At 40.5% G+C, this 20968-nt stretch overlaps 1 protein-coding gene across 6 annotated transcripts in view; it reads right to left on the reverse strand.

Annotated features, from left to right (window-relative positions):
- LOC128692458 (transcription factor IIIA) overlaps positions 1-15616 on the reverse strand; it is a 146141-nt gene extending 130525 nt beyond the window's left edge. For 3 of the 6 annotated variants that reach the window (XR_011391274.1, XM_070080794.1, XM_070080764.1), the window contains exons 1-4: positions 15094-15613; positions 12095-12480; positions 9739-9848; positions 1251-1418 (exon numbers count right to left, since the gene is read on the reverse strand). Coding sequence is in view for 5 of the 6 variants with exons in the window: in XM_070080794.1 (XP_069936895.1) it covers positions 1251-1418; positions 9739-9848; positions 12095-12415 (599 nt within the window). In the remaining variant the exon portion in view is untranslated. The other 3 variants (XM_070080770.1, XM_070080779.1, XM_070080785.1) reach the window with 3 other exon arrangements.
- Between the last annotated feature and the right edge of the window lie 5352 nt (positions 15617-20968).

Here is a 20968-nt window from a genome sequence, read left to right on the forward strand (position 1 = left end):
CCATGTCGTAAATCTTGCAAACAAGGCAGCCAGGAAGCTTACAGCACTTCGCCGTATCTCGCATCTGCTTGACAGTAGGGGTTGCAAGATCCTGTACGAGGCACAAGTACGCTCACACCTTGAGTATGCTCCACTTTCTTGGTTTGCCTGCCCCCCCTCTCATCTGCGACTGCTTGACAGAGTAGAGAACAGAGCAAGACACCTCATCTCTCGCCTGGACCCATCCTGGATAGATCTGTCATTTCAGCAGAGCCTTCAACATAGGAGGGATGTGGGTGGCCTTACTGTTATGTACAAGGCCAATATTGTCAAAATACCACACTTGGATCCACTTCGAGGACAGCGTGAAACAAGCTTTTATGCCACAAGACAGGCAGAAAGCAGCAACTTCACTCTGGCTGTACCCTTCTCCAGAACATCACTCCATTTGAGATCATACATACCCAGGATGACTCGAGTATGGAACACATTTGTACAGCATAATGATGTCAACGAGATAAAGTCAGTTGATCAAATGAAAATGCTGGCCCACAGATGGCTCCAACTTCATCCTGTTCCCTACTTGTATGTCTCATAACAATAAAAATGCTTTCAAATGAGCTGATGTAGGTAACAGCTCTTAGCTTGCCAATAAAGTTAGGAATCCTTAACCTGTAAATAGCTTGTCAATAAAGTTAGGGATCCTTAACCTTGTCAAACCCTGTGTAAAAAAAAAAAAAAAAAAAAAAAAAAAAAAAAAAAAAAAAAGAGAGAGAGAGAGAGAGAGAGAGACAGAGAGAGAGAGAGACAAAGAGACAGAGAGAGACAGAGACAGACAGAGAGAGACAGAGACAGACAGAGAGAGAGACAGAGACAGACAGAGAGAGAGACAGAGACAGACAGAGAGGGGAAGGGCAGTAGATCCAACATCTAGTGACTTGTACCAGCTTAAGCCTGGCATGAACTGCAAAACAAGCGAGCAGGTAGTTTGCATTGTTGGCACAGCCAATCAAAACTCTCCTTCAACAAGCACAATGAGAGGTGTAGTTGTTACATCTTACCTACATACATAAGCTAATAATATAAGTCAAATAATAATATATAGCATGAAATTTTTGTTTTAGTGATGAACGAAAAACTCAGCAATATAAAATTATATGAAAAATATTTTTTTTTTTTTCAACAAGTCGGCCATCTCCCACCAAGGTATCTTATTCTCTGAGGTTACAGCAGTGGGAGAAGGTCAGTGTGTTAAAAAAAGATTAACTTACCTGTATGGCTTCACACCAGTATGCACAAAAGAGTGTGTACGCAGATGTTGTTGCTTTTTAAAAGTCTGCTCACAAGTGTCACACTTGTACAGGTTACGCACATGATATCGGTACTGATGTTTCTTCAAACAGTAAACATTGGTGAAGAACTTTTCACATCTGTCACATCTGGGAAATAAATAAAAAATATGAACTGTAATGAACCATCAATTAAAGTCTTAATGCTATTAAAAGTACAAGTGAAGTGTGATGGGCATTAGCAGTGCCTCCTCAGCCCCCACCCTTTTTGCTAGGAATGGGACAATACCAAAATTTTGCTGATACCTATACCAATACACACAACAATATTTAATTTCAGGTCAAAATTGATACTTTCCCAATATGTTTTTATTTTTAAAATCATGATAACTATATTCAATACATATAATGGAATGCTTATTACTCAACACATACGAAACAACCCAAGGAGGGTTAAATATTAAATAACTCCATTTGTCTGAGATGCCAATATCTTTCACTCATTACTAATTACAGACATTCCTGTGAGGCTTACAAACTGAAAGAAAAAGAAAACAAATTTCTTTATCAACTACAGCGGAACCTCGTTTTTCAGCTGCTGCATTTATTGGCTGATTCATATTTAGGCCGTTTTTTCGACGGAAATTTTGCTCTGTATTTCGACCGTTGCCTCATATACTGGCCGTATTAAATGCAGCCCGCTGGTACACCGCCCGTAGATGAGTCAGTCTCCCTTTGTCTGTTGGCAAGTGAGTATATACTCCGTGTATTCATCCAAACATTTCCTTAACCCTTTGACTGTTTACACTGTATTTTATACGTTTTACGCGCCACTGTTTCTGACGTATTTATACGCATAAATTCTAGGGGCTTCAAATCAAGCAGGAGAAAGCTGGTAGGAACACATGTAAGAGAATGGGTCTCCATGGTCAGTGTGCACCATATAAAAAAAATCGGGGAGCCAGTGGTGCATTGTGGGAACGCCATTTCAGTCGTCCTTTTTCAGCATGCTTAGTGGTAAGAAATATGTGACTCCCCAGCAAATCTGGGACTCTTCTCTTCCCAAATGATGCTCTAACACAGATGGAAGTGTCAGTGAAGATCAATTTCATGATTTTGAGGAGTCTGAGACCAAAAGCAATGGAGGAGGAGGAGGAGGAGGAGGAGGAAGAAGAAGAGGAGGAGGAAGAGGAGGAGGAAGAGGAGGAGGAAGAGGAGGAGGAAGAGGAGGAGGAGGAGGAGGAGGAAGAGGAGGAAGAGAAGAGGAAGAGGAGGAAGAGGAGGAGCAGGAAGAGGAGGAAGAGGAGGAGCAGGAAGAGGAGGAAGAGGAAGAGAAAGAGGAAGAGAAAGAGGAAGAGGAAGAGGAAGAAGAAGAAGAAGAAGAAGTAATAATAATGTTCCCTTGAAGCAAGAAAAAAAAAGTCCACTCCATGACAGTGACAAGATAAGGGGAGATGACGTTTGATGAGCGTAAACTAAACAAGGGTGGGGGTGGGTGCAGCTGATAAGTAAAGATTAGATGACCATTGCCCTCACTTTGTTTTTGCTGGTACACAAACATTTCTGTCTGTCTATTTGTCTGTCTGCCAAGCTCCCTGTCTATCTGTCTAGCTCTCTGTCTCAGAGAGAGCCACAAGACTGTGTCATCATCATGTTTACTCACATCTTCAAGCAGAGTATAGCACTTTGGATTTTTTGGGTTATCCTAGGTAATTTACACTATGTATACTTGTATTTATGTGTACCTGTGAGACAGAGATAGACAGACAGATAGAAAGAGAGAGACATATTGAAAGAGATAGAATGAGGGAGAAAGATAATTAGATAGAATGGAGGGGAAGCAGCATCTGACCCCATTGTTTTGACAGGCAGTAGGGGGAGTGAGTAATGAGACAATATGTCATTTTGACAGCTGCCAACTCCTGACTCAAAACAATTATAAGCCACACATTCGCACACAAGACAAGCTTGCTGAATGAAGATAATAGCACTTATATGAAAGTATCCAGTGACTATATATGTGTGTATATATTATAGAACACGCTAGATAACAGGGATATCTTGCTACTCCAACTTACACTTTGGTCACACTTCACAGACATGCACATGCATATATATATATACATACATCTAGGTTTTTCTCCTTTTTCTACATAGCTCTTGTTCTTCTTTATTTCTTCTATTGTCCATGGGGAAGTGGAAAAGAATCTTTCCTCCGTAAGCCATGCGTGTTGTATGAGGCGACTAAAATGCCGGGAGCAATGGGCTAGTAACCCCTTCTCCTGTAGACATTTACTAAAAAAGAGAAGAAGAAAAACTTTATAAAACTGGGATGCTTGAATGTGCGTGGATGTAGTGCAGATGACAAGAAACAGATGATTGCTGATGTTATGAATGAAAAGAAGTTGGATGTCCTGGCCCTAAGCGAAACAAAGCTGAAGGAGGTAGGGGAGTTTCGGTGGGGGGAAATAAATGGGAGGGGTAAAGGAAGGGGTAGCAGTAATGTTGGGTGATCAGTTATGGAAGGAGAAAAGAGAATATGAATGTGTAAATGCAAGAATTATGTGGATTAAAGTAAAGGTTGGATGCGAGAAGTGGGTCATAATAAGCGTGTATGCACCTGGAGAAGAGAGGAATGCAGAGGAGAGAGAGAGATTTTGGGAGATGTTAAGTGAATGTATAGGAGCCTTTGAACCAAGTGAGAGTAATTGTGGTAGGGGACCTGAATGCTAAAGTAGGAGAAACTTTTAGAGAGGGTGTGGTAGGTAAGTTTGGGGTGCCAGGTGTAAATGATAATGGGAGCCCTTTGATTGAACTTTGTATAGAAAGGGGTTTAGTTATAGGTAATACATATTTTAAGAAAAAGAGGATAAATAAGTATACAAGATATGATGTAGGGCGAAATGACAGTAGTTTGTTGGATTATGTATTGGTAGATAAAAGACTGTTGAGTAGACTTCAGGATGTACATGTTTATAGAGGGGCCACAGATATATCAGATCACTTTCTAGTTGTAGCTACACTGAGAGTAAAAGGTAGATGGGATACAAGGAGAATAGAAGCATCAGGGAAGAGAGAGGTGAAGGTTTATAAACTAAAAGAGGAGGCAGTTAGGGAAAGATATAAACAGCTATTGGAGGATAGATGGGCTAATGAGAGCATAGGCAATGGGGTTGAAGAGGTTTGGGGTAGGTTTAAAAATGTAGTGTTAGAGTGTTCAGCAGAAGTTTGTGGTTACAGGAAAGTGGGTGCGGGAGGGAAGAGGAGCGATTGGTGGAATGATGATGTAAAGAGAGTAGTAAGGGAGAAAAAGTTAGCATATGAGAAGTTTTTACAAAGTAGAAGTGATGCAAGGAGGGAAGAGTATATGGAGAAAAAGAGAGAGGCTAAGAGAGTGGTGAAGCAATGTAAAAAGAGAGCAAATGAGAGAGTGGGTGAGATGTTATCAACGAATTTTGTTGAAAATAAGAAAAAGTTTTGGAGTGAGATTAACAAGTTAAGGAAGCCTAGAGGACAAATGGATTTGTCAGTTAAAAATAGGAGAGGAGAGTTATTAAATGGAGAGTTAGAGGTATTGGGAAGATGGAGGGAATATTTTGAGGAATTGTTAAATGTTGATGAAGATAGGGAAGCTGTGATTTCGTGTATAGGGCAAGGAGGAATAACATCTTGTAGGAGTGAGGAAGAGCCAGTTGTGAGTGTGGGGGAAGTTCGTGAGGCAGTAGGTAAAATGAAAGGGGGTAAGGCAGCCGGGATTGATGGGATAAAGATAGAAATGTTAAAAGCAGGTGGGGATATAGTTTTGGAGTGGTTGGTGCAATTATTTAATAAATGTATGGAAGAGGGTAAGGTACCTAGGGATTGGCAGAGAGCATGCATAGTTCCTTTGTATAAAGGCAAAGGGGACAAAAGAGAGTGCAAAAATTATAGGGGGATAAGTCTGTTGAGTATACCTGGTAAAGTGTATGGTAGAGTTATTATTGAAAGAATTAAAAGTAAGACTGAGAATAGGATAGCAGATGAACAAGGAGGCTTTAGGAAAGGTAGGGGGTGTGTGGACCAGGTGTTTACAGTGAAACATATAAGTGAACAGTATTTAGATAAGGCTAAAGAGGTCTTTGTGGCATTTATGGATTTGGAAAAGGCGTATGACAGGGTGGATAGGGGGGCAATGTGGCAGATGTTGCAGGTGTATGGTGTAGGAGGTAGGTTACTGAAAGCAGTGAAGAGTTTTTACGAGGATAGTGAGGCTCAAGTTAGAGTACATAGGAAAGAGGGAAATTATTTCCCAGTAAAAGTAGGCCTTAGACAGGGATGTGTGATGTCACCGTGGTTCTTTAATATATTTATAGATGGGGTTGTAAGAGAAGTAAATGCGAGGGTCTTGACAAGAGGCGTGGAGTTAAAAGATAAGGAATCACACATAAAGTGGGAGTTGTCACAGTTGCTCTTTGCTGATGACACTGTGCTCTTGGGAGATTCTGAAGAGAAGTTGCAGAGATTGGTGGATGAATTTGGTAGGGTGTGCAAAAGAAGAAAATTAAAAGTGAATACAGGAAAGAGTAAGGTTATGAGGATAACAAAAATATTAGGTGATGAAAGATTGGATATCAGATTGGAGGGAGAGGGTATGGAGGAGGTGAATGTATTCAGATATTTCGGAGTGGACGTGTCAGCGGATGGGTCTATGAAGGATGAGGTGAATCATAGAATTGATGAGGGGAAAAGGGTGAGTGGTGCACTTAGGAGTCTGTGGAGACAAAGAACTTTGTCCTTGGAGGCAAAGAGGGGAATGTATGAGAGTATAGTTTTACCAACACTCTTATATGGGTGTGAAGCATGGGTGATGAATGTTGCAGCGAGGAGAAGGCTGGAGGCAGTGGAGATGTCATGTCTGAGGGCAATGTGTGGTGTGAATATAATGCAGAGAATTCGTAGTTTGGAAGTTAGGAGGAGGTGCGGGATTACCCAAACTGTTGTCCAGAGGGCTGAGGAAGGGTTGTTGAGGTGGTTCGGACATGTAGAGAGAATGGAGCGAAACAGAATGACTTCAAGAGTGTATCAGTCTGTAGTGGAAGGAAGGCGGGGTAGGGGTCGGCCTAAGAAAGGTTGGAGGGAGGGGGTAAAGGAGGTTTTGTGTGCGAGGGGCTTGGACTTCCAGCAGGCGTGCGTGAGCGTGTTTGATAGGAGTGAATGGAGACGAATGGTTTTTAATACTTGACGTGCTGTTGGAGTGTGAGCAAAGTAACATTTATGAAGGGGTTCAGGGAAACCAGCAGGCCGGACTTGAGTCCTGGAGATGGGAAGTACAGTGCCTGCACTCTGAAGGAGGGGTGTTAATGTTGCAGTTTAAAAACTGTAGTGTAAAGCACCCTTCTGGCAAGACAGTGATGGAGTGAATGATGGTGAAAGTTTTTCTTTTTCGGGCCACCCTGCCTTGGTGGAAATCGGCCAGTGTCATAATAAATAAAAAAAATATATTATAGAAACCAGAAGGAAGAATGGAAGGCAGGAATGAAGGAAAGACGAGATGAAAGGAAGGAAAAATGTAAGGAAAGACGAAGGAATGTAGGAAGGAAGGTAGGAAAGGAATGCAGGAAGGTAGGTAGGAAAGGATTGCAGGAAGGTAGGTAGGAAAGGATTGCAGGAAGGTAGGTAGGAAAGGATTGCAGGAAGGTAGGAAAGGAATGCAGGAAGGTAGGAAAGGAATGCAGGAAGGTAGGAAAGGAATACAGGAAGGTAGGAAGGTAGGAAAGGAATGCAGGAAGGTAGGAAAGGAATGCAGGAAGGTAGGAAACTAATGCAGGAAGGAAGGAATGATGACACGACCATTTACCTAGGATAACTACATAGCTTTGTATAGAAAGGGGTTTAGTTATAGGTAATACATATTTTAAGAAAAAGAGGATAAATAAGTATACAAGATATGATGTAGGGCAAAATGACAGTAGTTTGTTGGATTATGTATTGGTAGATAAAAGACTGTTGAGTAGACTTCAGGATGAACATGTTTATAGAGGGGCCACAGATATATCAGATCACTTTCTAGTTGTAGCTACACTGAGAGTAAAAGGTAGATGGGATACAAGGAGAATATAAGCATCAGGGAAGAGAGAGGTGAAGGTTTATAAACTAAAAGAGGAGGCAGTTAGGGTAAGATATAAACAGCTATTGGAGGATAGATGGGCTAATGAGAGCATAGGCAATGGGGTCGAAGAGGTATGGGGTAGGTTTAAAAATGTAGTGTTAGAGTGTTCAGCAGAAGTTTGTGGTTACAGGAAAGTGGGTGCGGGAGGGAAGAGGAGCGATTGGTGGAATGATGATGTAAAGAGAGTAGTAAAGGAGAAAAAGTTAGCATATGAGAAGTTTTTAAAAAGTAGAAGTGATGCAAGGAGGGAAGAGTATATGGAGAAAAAGAGAGGGGTTAAGAGAGTGGTGAAGCAATGTAAAAAGAGAGCAAATGAGAGAGTGGGTGAGATGTTATCAACAAATTTTGTTGAAAATAAGAAAAAGTTTTGGAGTGAGATTAACAAGTTAAGAAAGCCTAGAGAACAAATGGATTTGTCAGTTAAAAATAGGAGAGGAGAGTTATTAAATGGAGAGTTAGAGGTATTGTGAAGATGGAGGGAATATTTTGAGGAATTGTTAAATGTTGATGAAGATAGGGAAGCTGTGATTTCGTGTATAGGGCAAGGAGGAATAACATCTTGTAGGAGTGAGGAAGAGCCAGTTGTGAGTGTGGGGGAAGTTCATGAGGCAGTAGGTAAAATGAAAGGGGGTAAGGCAGCCGGGATTGATGGGATAAAGATAGAAATGTTAAAAGCAGGTGGGGATATAGTTTTGGAGTGGTTGGTGCAATTATTTAATAAATGTATGGAAGAGGGTAAGGTACCTAGGGATTGGCAGAAAGCATGCATAGTTCCTTTGTATAAAGGCAAAGGGGATAAAAGAGAGTGCAAAAATTATAGGGGGATAAGTCTGTTGAGTATACCTGGTCTTATCTGTTGAGTATACCTGGTAAAGTGTATGGTAGAGTTATTATTGAAAGAATTAAGAGTAAGAGGGAGAATAGGATAGCAGATGAACAAGGAGGCTTTAGGAAAGGTAGGGGGTGTGTGGACCAGGTGTTTACAGTGAAACATATAAGTGAACAGTATTTAGATAAGGCTAAAGAGGTCTTTGTGGCATTTATGGATTTGGAAAAGGCGTATGACAGGGTGGACAGGGGGGCAATGTGGCAGATGTTGCAGGTGTATGGTGTAGGAGGTAGGTTACTGAAAGCAGTGAAGAGTTTTTACGAGGATAGTGAGACTCAAGTTAGAGTATGTAGGAAAGAGGGAAATTATTTCCCAGTAAAAGTAGGCCTTAGACAAGGATGTGTGATGTCTCCGTGGTTGTTTAATATATTTATAGATGGGGTTGTAAGAGAAGTAAAGGTGAGGGTCTTGGCAAGAGGCATGGAGTTAAAAGATAAAGAATCACACACAAAGTGGGAGTTGTCACAGCTGCTCTTTGCTGATGACACTGTGCTCTTGGGAGATTATGAAGAGAAGTTGCAGAGATTGGTGGATGAATTTGGTAGGGTGTGCAAAAGAAGAAAATTAAAGGTGAATACAGGAAAGAGTAAGGTTATGAGGATAACAAAAAGATTAGGTGCCATCACTAATCCAGCAATCAGTTATCTGGTTCCATCAGTAATCCGGCACTAATTTCGGCTAGCATAATTTCAAATTTCATCATTATACTGCCTCAGAAATTGTGCAGATGTTGCAAATCCACAGCAGCAAGCCAGTGGAGGAGAAAGCAGTAATGAAAATGAGAAAGATGTAGCAGAAAGTCTCTATTGATAGGTTAATTAAGTGTATTCTAACCTAACCACTCTGTAATCCAGCAAACTCGCTAATCCAGCACACTACAGGTCCCAATGATGCCAGATTAGTGATGGCCACAGTGTACTATATATCTTTTAATTATTAGGCTTGATCATAGGCTTACATCTATATGGCTAAGAGCCAGAAGTGACCTGGAACACAGGCAAACCTCTCTAGTTAGTTCACCCTCAGCACTCAACCAGGGAAGTACATACATGTAAAGTGTTTCTGGAGTTCCCGTTGACATTGCATCAACAGGGATTTACTTTATGACAGTATTTGGTTGACCTTACTCAGATAAGAGAGATACAAGTTTATTCATAAGTGATCAAGGTTCTTTTTAAAAACTCATTATTCTCTGACAACTCTGGTTTAACTTATGTATCATTTAGCAGGCCCATTTTCTTGTTTAAGTGGTTATGTAAGAAAGTAAACTAATTCTGGTGGCTGTACACACAAATACTAAACTTCATAAAATTATGATTCAATAAAGTAACTAGAAATGAAATGTTATCACAAGAACACATAGTAAAATTATTGAAAAAATACTACAATAAAAGCTCTTATGCACCAAATGCATAAGACCCTAATCAACTTACTTTAACTTTTCTTCAGACTTGTCCTGGTGTCCAGTTTCTATGTGCCTCTTGAGATGTTGTTGTCGAGTGTATGATCGAGAGCACCCAGCAGAGGGGCACACATATGGCCTCTGCAAGAACACAAATATAGAGTACAGTGCTCCCTACAAATTAGTTATACATTCTAAATTCACCTATGTTGATTATTCATCTCTGGGATTTTTATAATTATTACAGTAGTCCCCCCATATCCAAGGGGGATAATTTCCATGACCTACCTTGGATACCCAAAACCACAGATAGTAGTGAACCCCACATAGTATGCCCAAAATGCTCTGCATAACTATGGGCTTTCTGTATGCACAACAAAGTGTCACACTTCTCTGTACAAACATTGTATCATGCCAAAATAAATCTTCTGTCTTTGTCTTTTCATTTTACCCACAACTTCACGTACCACCCTGACACTCACATCTGGTTCTTCCTCACTCCTAAAAGATGTTATACCCCCTTGGCCAATGCACGAAATCACAGCTTCCCTATCTTCATCAACATTTAACAGTTCCCCAAAATATTCCCTCCACCTTCCCGATACCTCCAACTCTCCATCTAATAACTCTCCTCTTCTGTTTTTACCTGTCAAATCCATTCATTCCCTAGGTTTTCTCACCTTATTAATCTCACTCCAAAACTTATTCTTAGCAAAATTTATTGACAGCATCTCACTAATTCTCTTATTTGCTCTCCTTCAACATTCCTCCACCACTCTCTTAACCTCTCTTTTTCTCTCCATATACTCCTCCTTCCTCATTTCACTTCCACTTTGTAAAACCCTCTCATATTCTCTTTCTTACTACTCTCTCTACCTCATCATTCCCCCAATCGCTTCTCTTCCCTCCCGCACTCACCTTCCTATATCCACAAACTTCTGCTGAACACTAATACTGCAGTCTTAAATCTACCCAATAACTCTTCAGCTTCACTGCCTATACTCTCACTTTCCATCTTTCTACCAATAGTTGCTTATATCTTATCCTAACTGCCTCCTTTAGTTTATAAACCTCCATCTCTTACTTTCTGAAACCATTCTCCTTGTACCCATCTACCTTTTACTCTCATTGTAGATAAAACTAAAAAATGATTTGATATATCTGTTGCCCCTCTATAAACATACACATCCTGAAGTCTACCCAACAACCTTTTATCCACTAATACATAGTCCAACAAACTACTGTCATTACACCCTATATCATAACTCATATACTAATTTACCTTTTTTTTTCTTAAAATGTGTACATATTACTTATTACCAATCCTTTTGCTATACAAAGTTCAATCAAAGGCCTTACCTTTGATATACTTTTGAAGAGTTTCGAGAGTTAATCTATTTTATGAGCCCGGCCATGGGCCAGGTTCATCTGGTGCTTGCCTGGTCAACCAGGCTGTTGCTGCTGGAGTCCTGCTGCCCCACATATCCATCACAGCCTGGTTGATCTGGAACCTGATGAAGATACTTGTCCAGTTTCCTCTTGAAGGCTTCTACACTTGTTCCAGCAGTGTTTCTGATATCTTCTGGTAAGATGTTGAATAGTCTGGGACCCCAGATGTTAATACAGTGTTCCCTTATTGTCCCCACCGCACCCCTGCTCCTCACTAGGTTCATTTTACACTTCCTCCCATATCTCTCACTCCAGTATGTTGCTGTGGCAGTCTGCAGATTTGGGACCAAGCCCTCGAGTATTTTCCAGGTATATATTATCGTGTATATATTTCTCTCTCCTCCGCTCCAATGAATACATGATCAAGACTTGCAGGCGTTCCCAGTAGTTTAGGTGCTTTACAGGCTCAATGTGAGCTGTAAACAATCTCTGTATTTGTATTTGTTCCAGCTCCGATATTTCTCCTGCTTTGAATGAGGCCGTCAGCACTGAGCAATATTCTAAGTGAGGGAGCACTAGTGATTTGAAGAGAGTCACCATCAGCATTATTTCCCTTGTTCTGAAAGCCCCCCATTATCATTTACCCCTGGCAACCCAAACTTACCTACCATGCCCTCTATCACACCATTCAAATGTCAAGACAGTTTCCTGAAAAAAAAAATCTAATACACAAATAACAAAAAGGCACAATACCGTGACTGGAACGATACACAAATAACCCGCACATAAAAGACAGAAGCTTACGACGACGTTTCGGTCCGACAGTGTGACTTTGTCAATGGTCCAAGTCGGACCGAAACGTCGTCGTAAGCTTCTGTCTTTTATGTGCGGGTTATTTGTAAACCTAATACACATCTAAAAAAGTTGAATGAGAATGGTATTTGCACACTGGTAAATATATACCTACACAAATTGAACCCAACTTTTAGGGTACTCACCTCACCAGTGTGTGTTCTTAAGTGCTGAGTAAGACGACTGGGTCTACTAAAAACCTTATCACAATCTTCATATGTGCACACATGTAGAGTGAGACTACCTTTATTATCACTGCATGCTCTATTACATGGTTCATTTTGACCACTTTCTAGGCTGTCTACTTCATCTTTCTTGTAACTATCCACTTGATGTGGTTTTATACATTTTACAGTCTTTGTGGCAACAGGTTTATCAGTCATCTTTTTGCAATGGTTCATACCATTTATTTCATGTTCCTTTATTTCACTGTCATTCACAAAACAAGGTGACTGCCTCATCATCATGTCTGATATATAACCACAGATTCAATATCTGGAGTTTACCTGGAGGTAAACTCTTCCTTCACCACCTGGAAAGAGACAAATAGCTATGTTTAATACATACACAGTGCACTGTATCAAAGCCTAAAAGACAGGATTACATACTGTATATAAAAAGCATCTGCAAAATGAGGCACAGTAAATTATTTAATTGGTAACTGAAGGTTATTACAATTAGGGATGGAACAATGTCAAAATTTTTGCCAATATCGATATTCTGTTTTAGGCTAATACCAATGTCAGTACCAGCAAAATTAGACAATACCCATTGATACTAATACCAATATCAATAACTTGGCACATCCCCAATTACAGTACTGTATACTGTGCAGTCCTAAAGTGCAGAGGATGACCTATTTTGTGGTCCTGATTTTAGACAGGGCCAGCATACTTAAATGACAAATTTTAATGACAAGCACTGCAGATACCTGTTAATAAGACCCAGTCACCAATGACAGACTTAATTGGGCTATCCTGTGTGGCTATCAATCCAAGTTAAAAATCTGAACAAAATCTTATCTCCCCAGCATAACGTGATCCAGTGAACAAGTATCATTATATTTAATGGAATGGGAGGTAATTAGGTTCGATCCAAGGAGAGGGGCTTGTGGCTTGATTGGTAGCAACCAGTAAAGGATCCTCTGACTACCTATAAATTTAGGACTTTCGTAAAAAATCATCTTATCTCTCAATACTGTGCTAACCTAATCAACCAAAACAACTTCTAATTAGTTATATTATGTGACCTCTAGGCTATTAAACTGCCAATATATGAAATAGTATTTCCTGAACCATTAATTGTAATATTGTGCCCCATGGCCTGCAGGCTAAAGCTCTCATTTCACACAGCAAGGTGTCTGGGTTCATTCCCAACAAAGGTAAAAACATTGGGCATGTTTCATTACAACGGTTGTTTATGTTCAATCATCAGTAAAATAGGTACCTGGGTGTTGGTCAACTGGTGTGGGTCACATCCTGGGACAAAACTGACTTAATTTGCCTGAAATGCTCAGCATAACAAGTGCCTTCTATACAGTAGTATGTCATTGATGTCAGCTATGGTCTGTATACCTTGTACATGTAGTAAATAAACATATACTATTATTATAATTATTATTATGTGCAACTACAAGATTATTATTCTTATAAACCTCCACCTTGACCACCTCGCATTAGTATTAAGATCAAATAAGATTTTAATCAAGTCAATAACTATTATCTTGTCTAGTTTTAAGTAGTTACTATGTACTAGGATTAGTCTGTCCAAAATGCCCCAGCATGATAGTGGCTTTCTTTGTACTTAGCAAACCAAAATTGTAATTACACATTGTAAAATTTGTGAAGAAATAAATCTTTATCTTCAGGTCGCTTGTTCTATCTAGGCTGGAATATTGCTGCACACTAACAGCACCTTTCAAGGCAGGTGAAATTGCTGACCTAGAAAATGTAGAGAACCTTCACAGCGCGCATAACGGAGATAAAACACCTCAATTACTGGGAGCGCTTGAAGTTCCTGAACCTGTATTCCCTGGAACGCAGGTGGAAATGATATATGATTATATACACCTGGAAAATAATAAGATAAGATAAGATAAGATTTCGTTCGGATTTTTAACCCCGGAGGGTTAGCCACCCAGGATAACCCAAGAAAGTCAGTGCGTCATCGAGGACTGTCTAACTTATTTCCATTGGGGTCCTTAATCTTGTCCCCCAGGATGCGACCCACACCAGTCGACTAACACCCAGGTACCTATTTGCTGCTAGGTGAACAGGACAACAGGTGTAAGGAAACGTGTCGAAATGTTTCCACCCGCCGGGAATCGAACCCGGGCCCTCCGTGTGTGAAGCGGGAGCTTTAGCCACCAGGCCACCGGGCCACCCTAGAGGGACTAGTACTGAACTTGCACACGAAAATCACTGACAACGAAAGCAAAAGACTTGGCAGACGATGCAACATCCCCCCAATGAAAAGCAGGGGTGTCACTAGCACGTTAAGAGACAATACAATAAGTGTCAGGGGCCCGAGACTGTTCAACTGCCTCCCAGCATACATAAGGGGGATTACCAATAGACCCCTGGCAGTCTTCAAGCTGGCAATGGACAAGCACCTAAAGTCGGTACCTGACCAGCCGGGCTGTGGCTCGTACGTTGGTTTGCGTGCAGCCAGCAGTAACAGCCTGGTTGATCAGGCTCTGATCCACCAGGAGGCCTGGTCACAGACCGGGCTGCGGGGGCGTTGACCCCTGGAACTCTCTCCAGGTAAACTCCAGGTATCCTCATCTCACACGCCATGTGTCAGAGATCAATCACTACACATATGCTGCTGTATGATACTCTATGTAACTATATATGTGTATACCTGAATAAACTTACTTAGCACATAGTGAAACGTTAGACATGCTTCCTTACACCTGCTGTCCCTGTTCATCTAGCAAGTAGGTACCTGCTTGTTAGTAGACTGTTGTGGGTGGCATCCTGGGGTGAAACGATTAAAGGACCACAATGAAAATAAGAGACAATCCCTGACAACACACTACAAGTTACTGAGTTATCCTGGGTAGTTAACCAAAAAATGCTACAGTATCTCCCCCTACGCGAGAACTGAACCCTGGTCTTTTCAGTTATTAGTTTAGGTTACCTACCCTACTAAGACGGATATAAAGTAATCAACAAATAGTGCCATCCATTCTTTCTTGCTGTCTTTGTTGGGTTTATCAGTGCCACTGACACCATACACCGTATCCAGCCCGGTTTCTCGATGGTACGAGGAAAAACTGCCCAAGGCTGGACGATGAGAGAAAAGGAACAAAAGTTACTTTGTAAATAGAGATAGAAACTTGAAGTTTCCAATTAGATCTGGTGGACGCCCTTGCCAAGCCCCAGCAGAGTTCAGTAACCGGCTTCCCACCAAAGACCGTTAAAGAATTTGTCGCAGAGCGGAACAAATGGAGCTGACTACTGCAAGCCGATGTACAGGTGCCCCTCCTGTAGAGTGCCCGGCGGGCAAAGTAGATGAGGACAAGCATCCCAGAGAGAACAGTGGAAATTTGTCACTGAGACGAGAGAGAGATGTCCACACCCAACGAAGGCTGGCGTAGAAAAGCACCATTCCTCCCTCCTAAAACAAAGATCCTTCAAAGTTCTGTACTTATGACTTAAGAAATCGTAATGACACGATTGCAAATAAACCATACCCCCGGCCGGGATTGAACCCGCGGTCATAGAGTCTATGACCGCGGGTTCAATCCCGGCCGGGGGTATGGTTTTTTTCTGTACTTATCTTGTGTGTTGGGTTTATCAGGGCCACTGACAGCTTACGTTGCATCCAGCCCGGCTTCCCCAGGTACAGGGAAGATATCTACCACAAAACTGGGCCATGTAAGAAAAAAACAGGAACAAGAGTTTCTTTGTAAATAGAAACAGGAACTAAAAGTTCCCAATTAGATCAGGTGGACCCCCCCATAACTTGTGTCAGTTTATAGTAAGACTTAGTATTAATCTCCCCGAAATGCCTAGGCATGCTAGTGGCCTTCCATATAATTAATATTTTATAATATGTAAACCACACATCGTAAGCTTTCCAAAAAAATAAATATTTTCATTCCACTTTCATTTTCATTACCAAGCCCAAGCAGAGTGGCACATCAACAATCCCTCCCCCACTCCTAAGTTCAGTAACCGGCTTCCCAAATATATGGGAACCTTTATTCAGGAAACGTTTCGCCACACAGTGGCTGTGGAAAATACTGTATATATTTTCCGGAAATACGGTAATTTATAGGTAAATAGATGGCCTATACTGTATTTAATAATATTTGTCATAGAAAACGGAAAGCCATGACCATAACACAAGGCACAGATCACTCTTTGATGTTCCTCGTGTCCATCTCACGCTATGCAAAAACTCAATTCACATAAAAGGCCCTAAAATCTGGAATTCATTACCTGTAAATATAAAAGAAACACTAACTGTTTATAAATTCAAGTCTCTTCTCAAAAATCACTTACTCACCCAAAACCAAATAAATACTGAATACCTGAACCTTATAAATTGTATATCCAAAATGTTACTCACAATTATATCACACAAATGTTAAACCTAGGACCCAATCTAACTTTGTTATTTTTTTAAATACACTACCTAACAGAATACTCCATTCGACTGAATGTACAGCAATGCATGCAACCATATGACCTGTCTTTGTAATACTCATTTGTGCTTTATAGTTATCTGTTTACAATAATGTTTTATCACTGATTTCATCATTGCTTAGTTAATCTTAAGTTAATTTTAAGCCAGCCCATAATGCTATGCATATAAGTGGCTTTGGCATGCTGCTCTTACCTGTATTTTTTTTGTACCTCTGTATGTATGCTAAAATTTCTAAATAAATAAATAAATAAATAAATAAATAAATAAAGCCTGCGTCTGGGCAGGAGACTCGCCATCTTGGTTTTGAATTTTGTACAAACGTTGGTGTAAAGGGAAGAATTTTTCGTGCTCAAGAGGTTAAAATTGTGTTGGCACCTCTCAAATAGGAGGCGAAATTGGTGGATGTGCATTCCTGCATAACTTGAGATATCAGACGACTGGACAAGACAGCTCCAGGAACCTCAGATAAGCTCTCTAGATTTGTGTGTAATTCTGGCCAGCATTATTTTCATAGATTTAGTTAGAGTGAGGTTTTCTGAGTATGATACACATTAATCTCCAGTCAAATTGGTGAGTGATATTAAGATATATTTTCCTTCTGTTATGTAATTGTGTATATATATAAGCATTTATTATTTTTAATATACAGTCCACAAATTTATATATTTACCAGTATTCCTGGTGTATGTATATTTCATTTAATTAATAGGTCCAGAGCAACTTGTGGATATGACAGTGGTAGGTATCGAAGGGGGACATTTTTTGCGACCTAAGTGTCCCAAATTCCTACATGTCTACGTAACATTGATAAATAATAATTATCTTTGTTATCGTTTACTGTTATGAACATAATTAGTTACATTCAGATAAATGCAATTTTCCAAATTTAAATTGCCCGTTGGTCGTAAAAATCTTTGAAAGGGTCCTAAGAAGCAAGATCACCACCCATCTAGAAACCCATCAGTTACACAACCCAGGGCAACATGGGTTTAGAACAGGTCGCTCCTGTCTGTCTCAACTACTGGATCACTACGACAAGGTCCTAAATGCACTAGAAGACAAAAAGAATGCAGATGTAATATATACAGACTTTGCAAAAGCCTTCGACAAGTGTGACCATGGCGTAATAGCGCACAAAATGCACGCTAAAGGAATAACAGGAAAAGTCGGTCGATGGATCTATAATTTCCTCAGTAACAGAACACAGAGAGTAGTCGTCAACAGAGTAAAGTCCGAGGCAGCTACGGTGAAAAGCTCTGTTCCACAAGGCACAGTACTAGCTCCCATCTTGTTCCTCATCCTCATATCCGACATAGACAAGGATGTCAGCCACAGCACCGTGTCTTCCTTTGCAGATGACACCCGAATCTGCATGACAGTGTCTTCCATTGCAGACACTGCAAGGCTCCAGGCGGACATCAACCAAATCTTTCAGTGGGCTGCAGAAAACAATATGAAGTTCAACGATGAGAAATTTCAATTACTCAGATATGGTAAACATGAGGAAATTAAATCTTCATCAGAGTACAAAACAAATTCTGGCCACAAAATAGAGCGAAACACCAACGTCAAAGACCTGGGAGTGATTATGTCGGAGGATCTCACCTTCAAGGACCATAACATTGTATCAATCGCAGCTGCTAGAAAAATGACAGGATGGATAATGAGAACCTTCAAAACTAGGGAGGCCAAGCCCATGATGACACTCTTCAGGTCACTTGTTCTATCTAGGCTGGAATATTGCTGCACTCTAACAGCACCTTTCAAGGCAGGTGAAATTGCCGACCTAGAAAATGTACAGAGAACTTTCACGGCACGCATAACGGAGATAAAACACCTCAATTACTGGGAGCGCTTGAGGTTTCTAAACCTGTATTCCCTGGAACGCAGGAGGGAGAGATACACGATTATATACACCTGGAAAATCCTAGAGGGACTAGTACCGAACTTGCACACGAAAATCACTCACTACGAAAGCAAAAGACTTGGCAGACGATGCACCATCCCCCCAATGAAAAGCAGGGGTGTCACCAGCACGTTAAGAGACCATACAATAAGTGTCAGGGGCCCGAGACTGTTCAACTGCCTCCCAGCACACATAAGGGGGATTACCAACAGACCCCTGGCAGTCTTCAAGCTGGCACTGGACAAGCACCTAAAGTCAGTTCCTGATCAGCCGGGCTGTGGCTCGTACGTTGGTTTGCGTGCAGCCAGCAGCAACAGCCTGGTTGATCAGGCGCTGATCCACCAGGAGGCCTGGTCACAGACCGGGCCGCGGGGGCGTTGACCCCCGAAACTCTCTCCAGGTAAACTCCAGGTAAACTCTTGAACCGGAGGTAATTAGTGAAGTCATTAATTAGTTAATTATTTAATAATTATATGTGAAATGACAGGAGGTGGATGTTAAGTTCACAGATTTACTTAATGTGTAGTGGATTATAATTATTACAATATTAATTTTGATAAGCTAAGCTCAAGTCTGGCTAAGTTTATATTAATTTGTATAATACTAATTTGATAAGACAATTCTCGCCAAGATTTATATCAGTGTATGCGTAATTCATAAGACAAATGTGGATAAAGATTATGTTGTGTATAATATTAATTTTGCTATGCCAAATTCTGGCAAGGATTTATATTTGTATAATATTAATTTGATAAGCCAATTTTGGCCAAGATTTATATCAGTGTATGTGTAATTGATAAGCCATGTGTAGCTAATTATTAATGTGTATATTAATTTTGCTATGCCAAATTCTGGCAAGGATTTATTAATTTGTATAATATTAATTTTGATGAACCAAGTTTGTATTAATGTACATTTAAAATTTATGTTATACATGTAATTGCTAAGCTCAGGTAGCTAGGATTTATTCAAAGGTAAGTTGTACTATTTACCTTTATAAAGTACATAATTTAGTACATAATCAGTGTTATTAAGTTGAATTTAATACATTGCATCATGGCTGAAATTGAGGAAATTAATATAGAAGACAAACATATGGAATATAGAGCAAAAAAAGCTTCACTGCAAGCTAGAAAAGGTCATGTAACAAAAGCATATAATAAATGTTTGGAATTAATGAATCAAGAAACTGTGAATACTGATGATTTAAAATTGTATTTAGATGCTTTAAATTAAATCTTCATCAGAGTACAAAACAAATTCTGGCCACAAAATAGAGCATAACACCAACGTCAAAGACCTGGGAGTGATCATGTCGGAGGATCTCACCTTCAAGGACCATAACATTGTATCAATCACATCTGCTAGAAAAATGACAGGATGGATAATGAGAACCTTCAAAACTAGGGAGGCCAAGCCCATGATGACACTCTTCAGGTCACTTGTTCTATCTAGGCTGGAATATTGCTGCACACTAACAGCACCTTTCAAGGCAGGTGAAATTGCCGACCTAGAAAATGTACAGAGAACCTTCACGGCGCGCATAACGGAGATAAAACACCTCAATTACTGGGAGCGCTTGAGGTTCCTGAACCTGTATTCCCTGGAACGCAGGAGGGAGAGATACATGATTATATACACCTGGAAAATCCTAGAGGGACTAGTACCGAACTTGCACACGAAAATCACTCACTACGAAAGCAAAAGACTTGGCAGACGATGCAGCATCCCCCCAATGAAAAGCAGGGGTGTCACTAGCACGTTAAGAGACCATACAATAAGTGTCAGGGGCCCGAGACTGTTCAACTGCCTCCCAGCATACATAAGGGGGATTACCAACAGACCCCTGCCAGTCTTCAAGCTGGCACTGGACAAGCACCTAAAGTCGGCTCCTGATCAGCCGGGCTGTGGGTCGTACATTGGTTTGTGTGCAGCCAGCAGTAACAGCCTGATTGATCAGGCTCTGATCCACCAGGAGGCCTGGTCACAGACCGGGCCGCGGGGGCGTTGACCTCCGGAACTCTCTCCATGTAAACTCCAGGTAATAGATATGATTCATACAAATTATATTACAACAAATATAAAGGAGATTTGTTAGTAAACTGTGTAGATGAGACTGAAGTAGATCTCATGATTAATCAGTATTATGAATTAGAGGAAAAGATTCTTTCTTGTAAAAGTCAGGCCTTGAATAAATTATAATGTGTAAACCAGGCAGTTGGTCAGTCTGCTCCAACAAATAATATGTCTTTGCCAAAACTCCCAGAACTATGTTTACCGGTATTTAATCCTTGTGAAAACTGGGAGGAATTTTGGTAAATTTTTAAAGCAGCTGTGCATAATAGGAGTGATCTAGCCTGTGTAACTAAATTATTTTACCTCAAAGGACAGGTAAGAGGAGATGCTCACATACTCATACAAGCCTTTCCCAATGTAGATGACTCTTACAAGGAAGCAG

Source organism: Cherax quadricarinatus, chromosome 6 (assembly GCF_038502225.1).
Source record: "Cherax quadricarinatus isolate ZL_2023a chromosome 6, ASM3850222v1, whole genome shotgun sequence".
NCBI lineage: Eukaryota > Metazoa > Arthropoda > Malacostraca > Decapoda > Parastacidae > Cherax > Cherax quadricarinatus.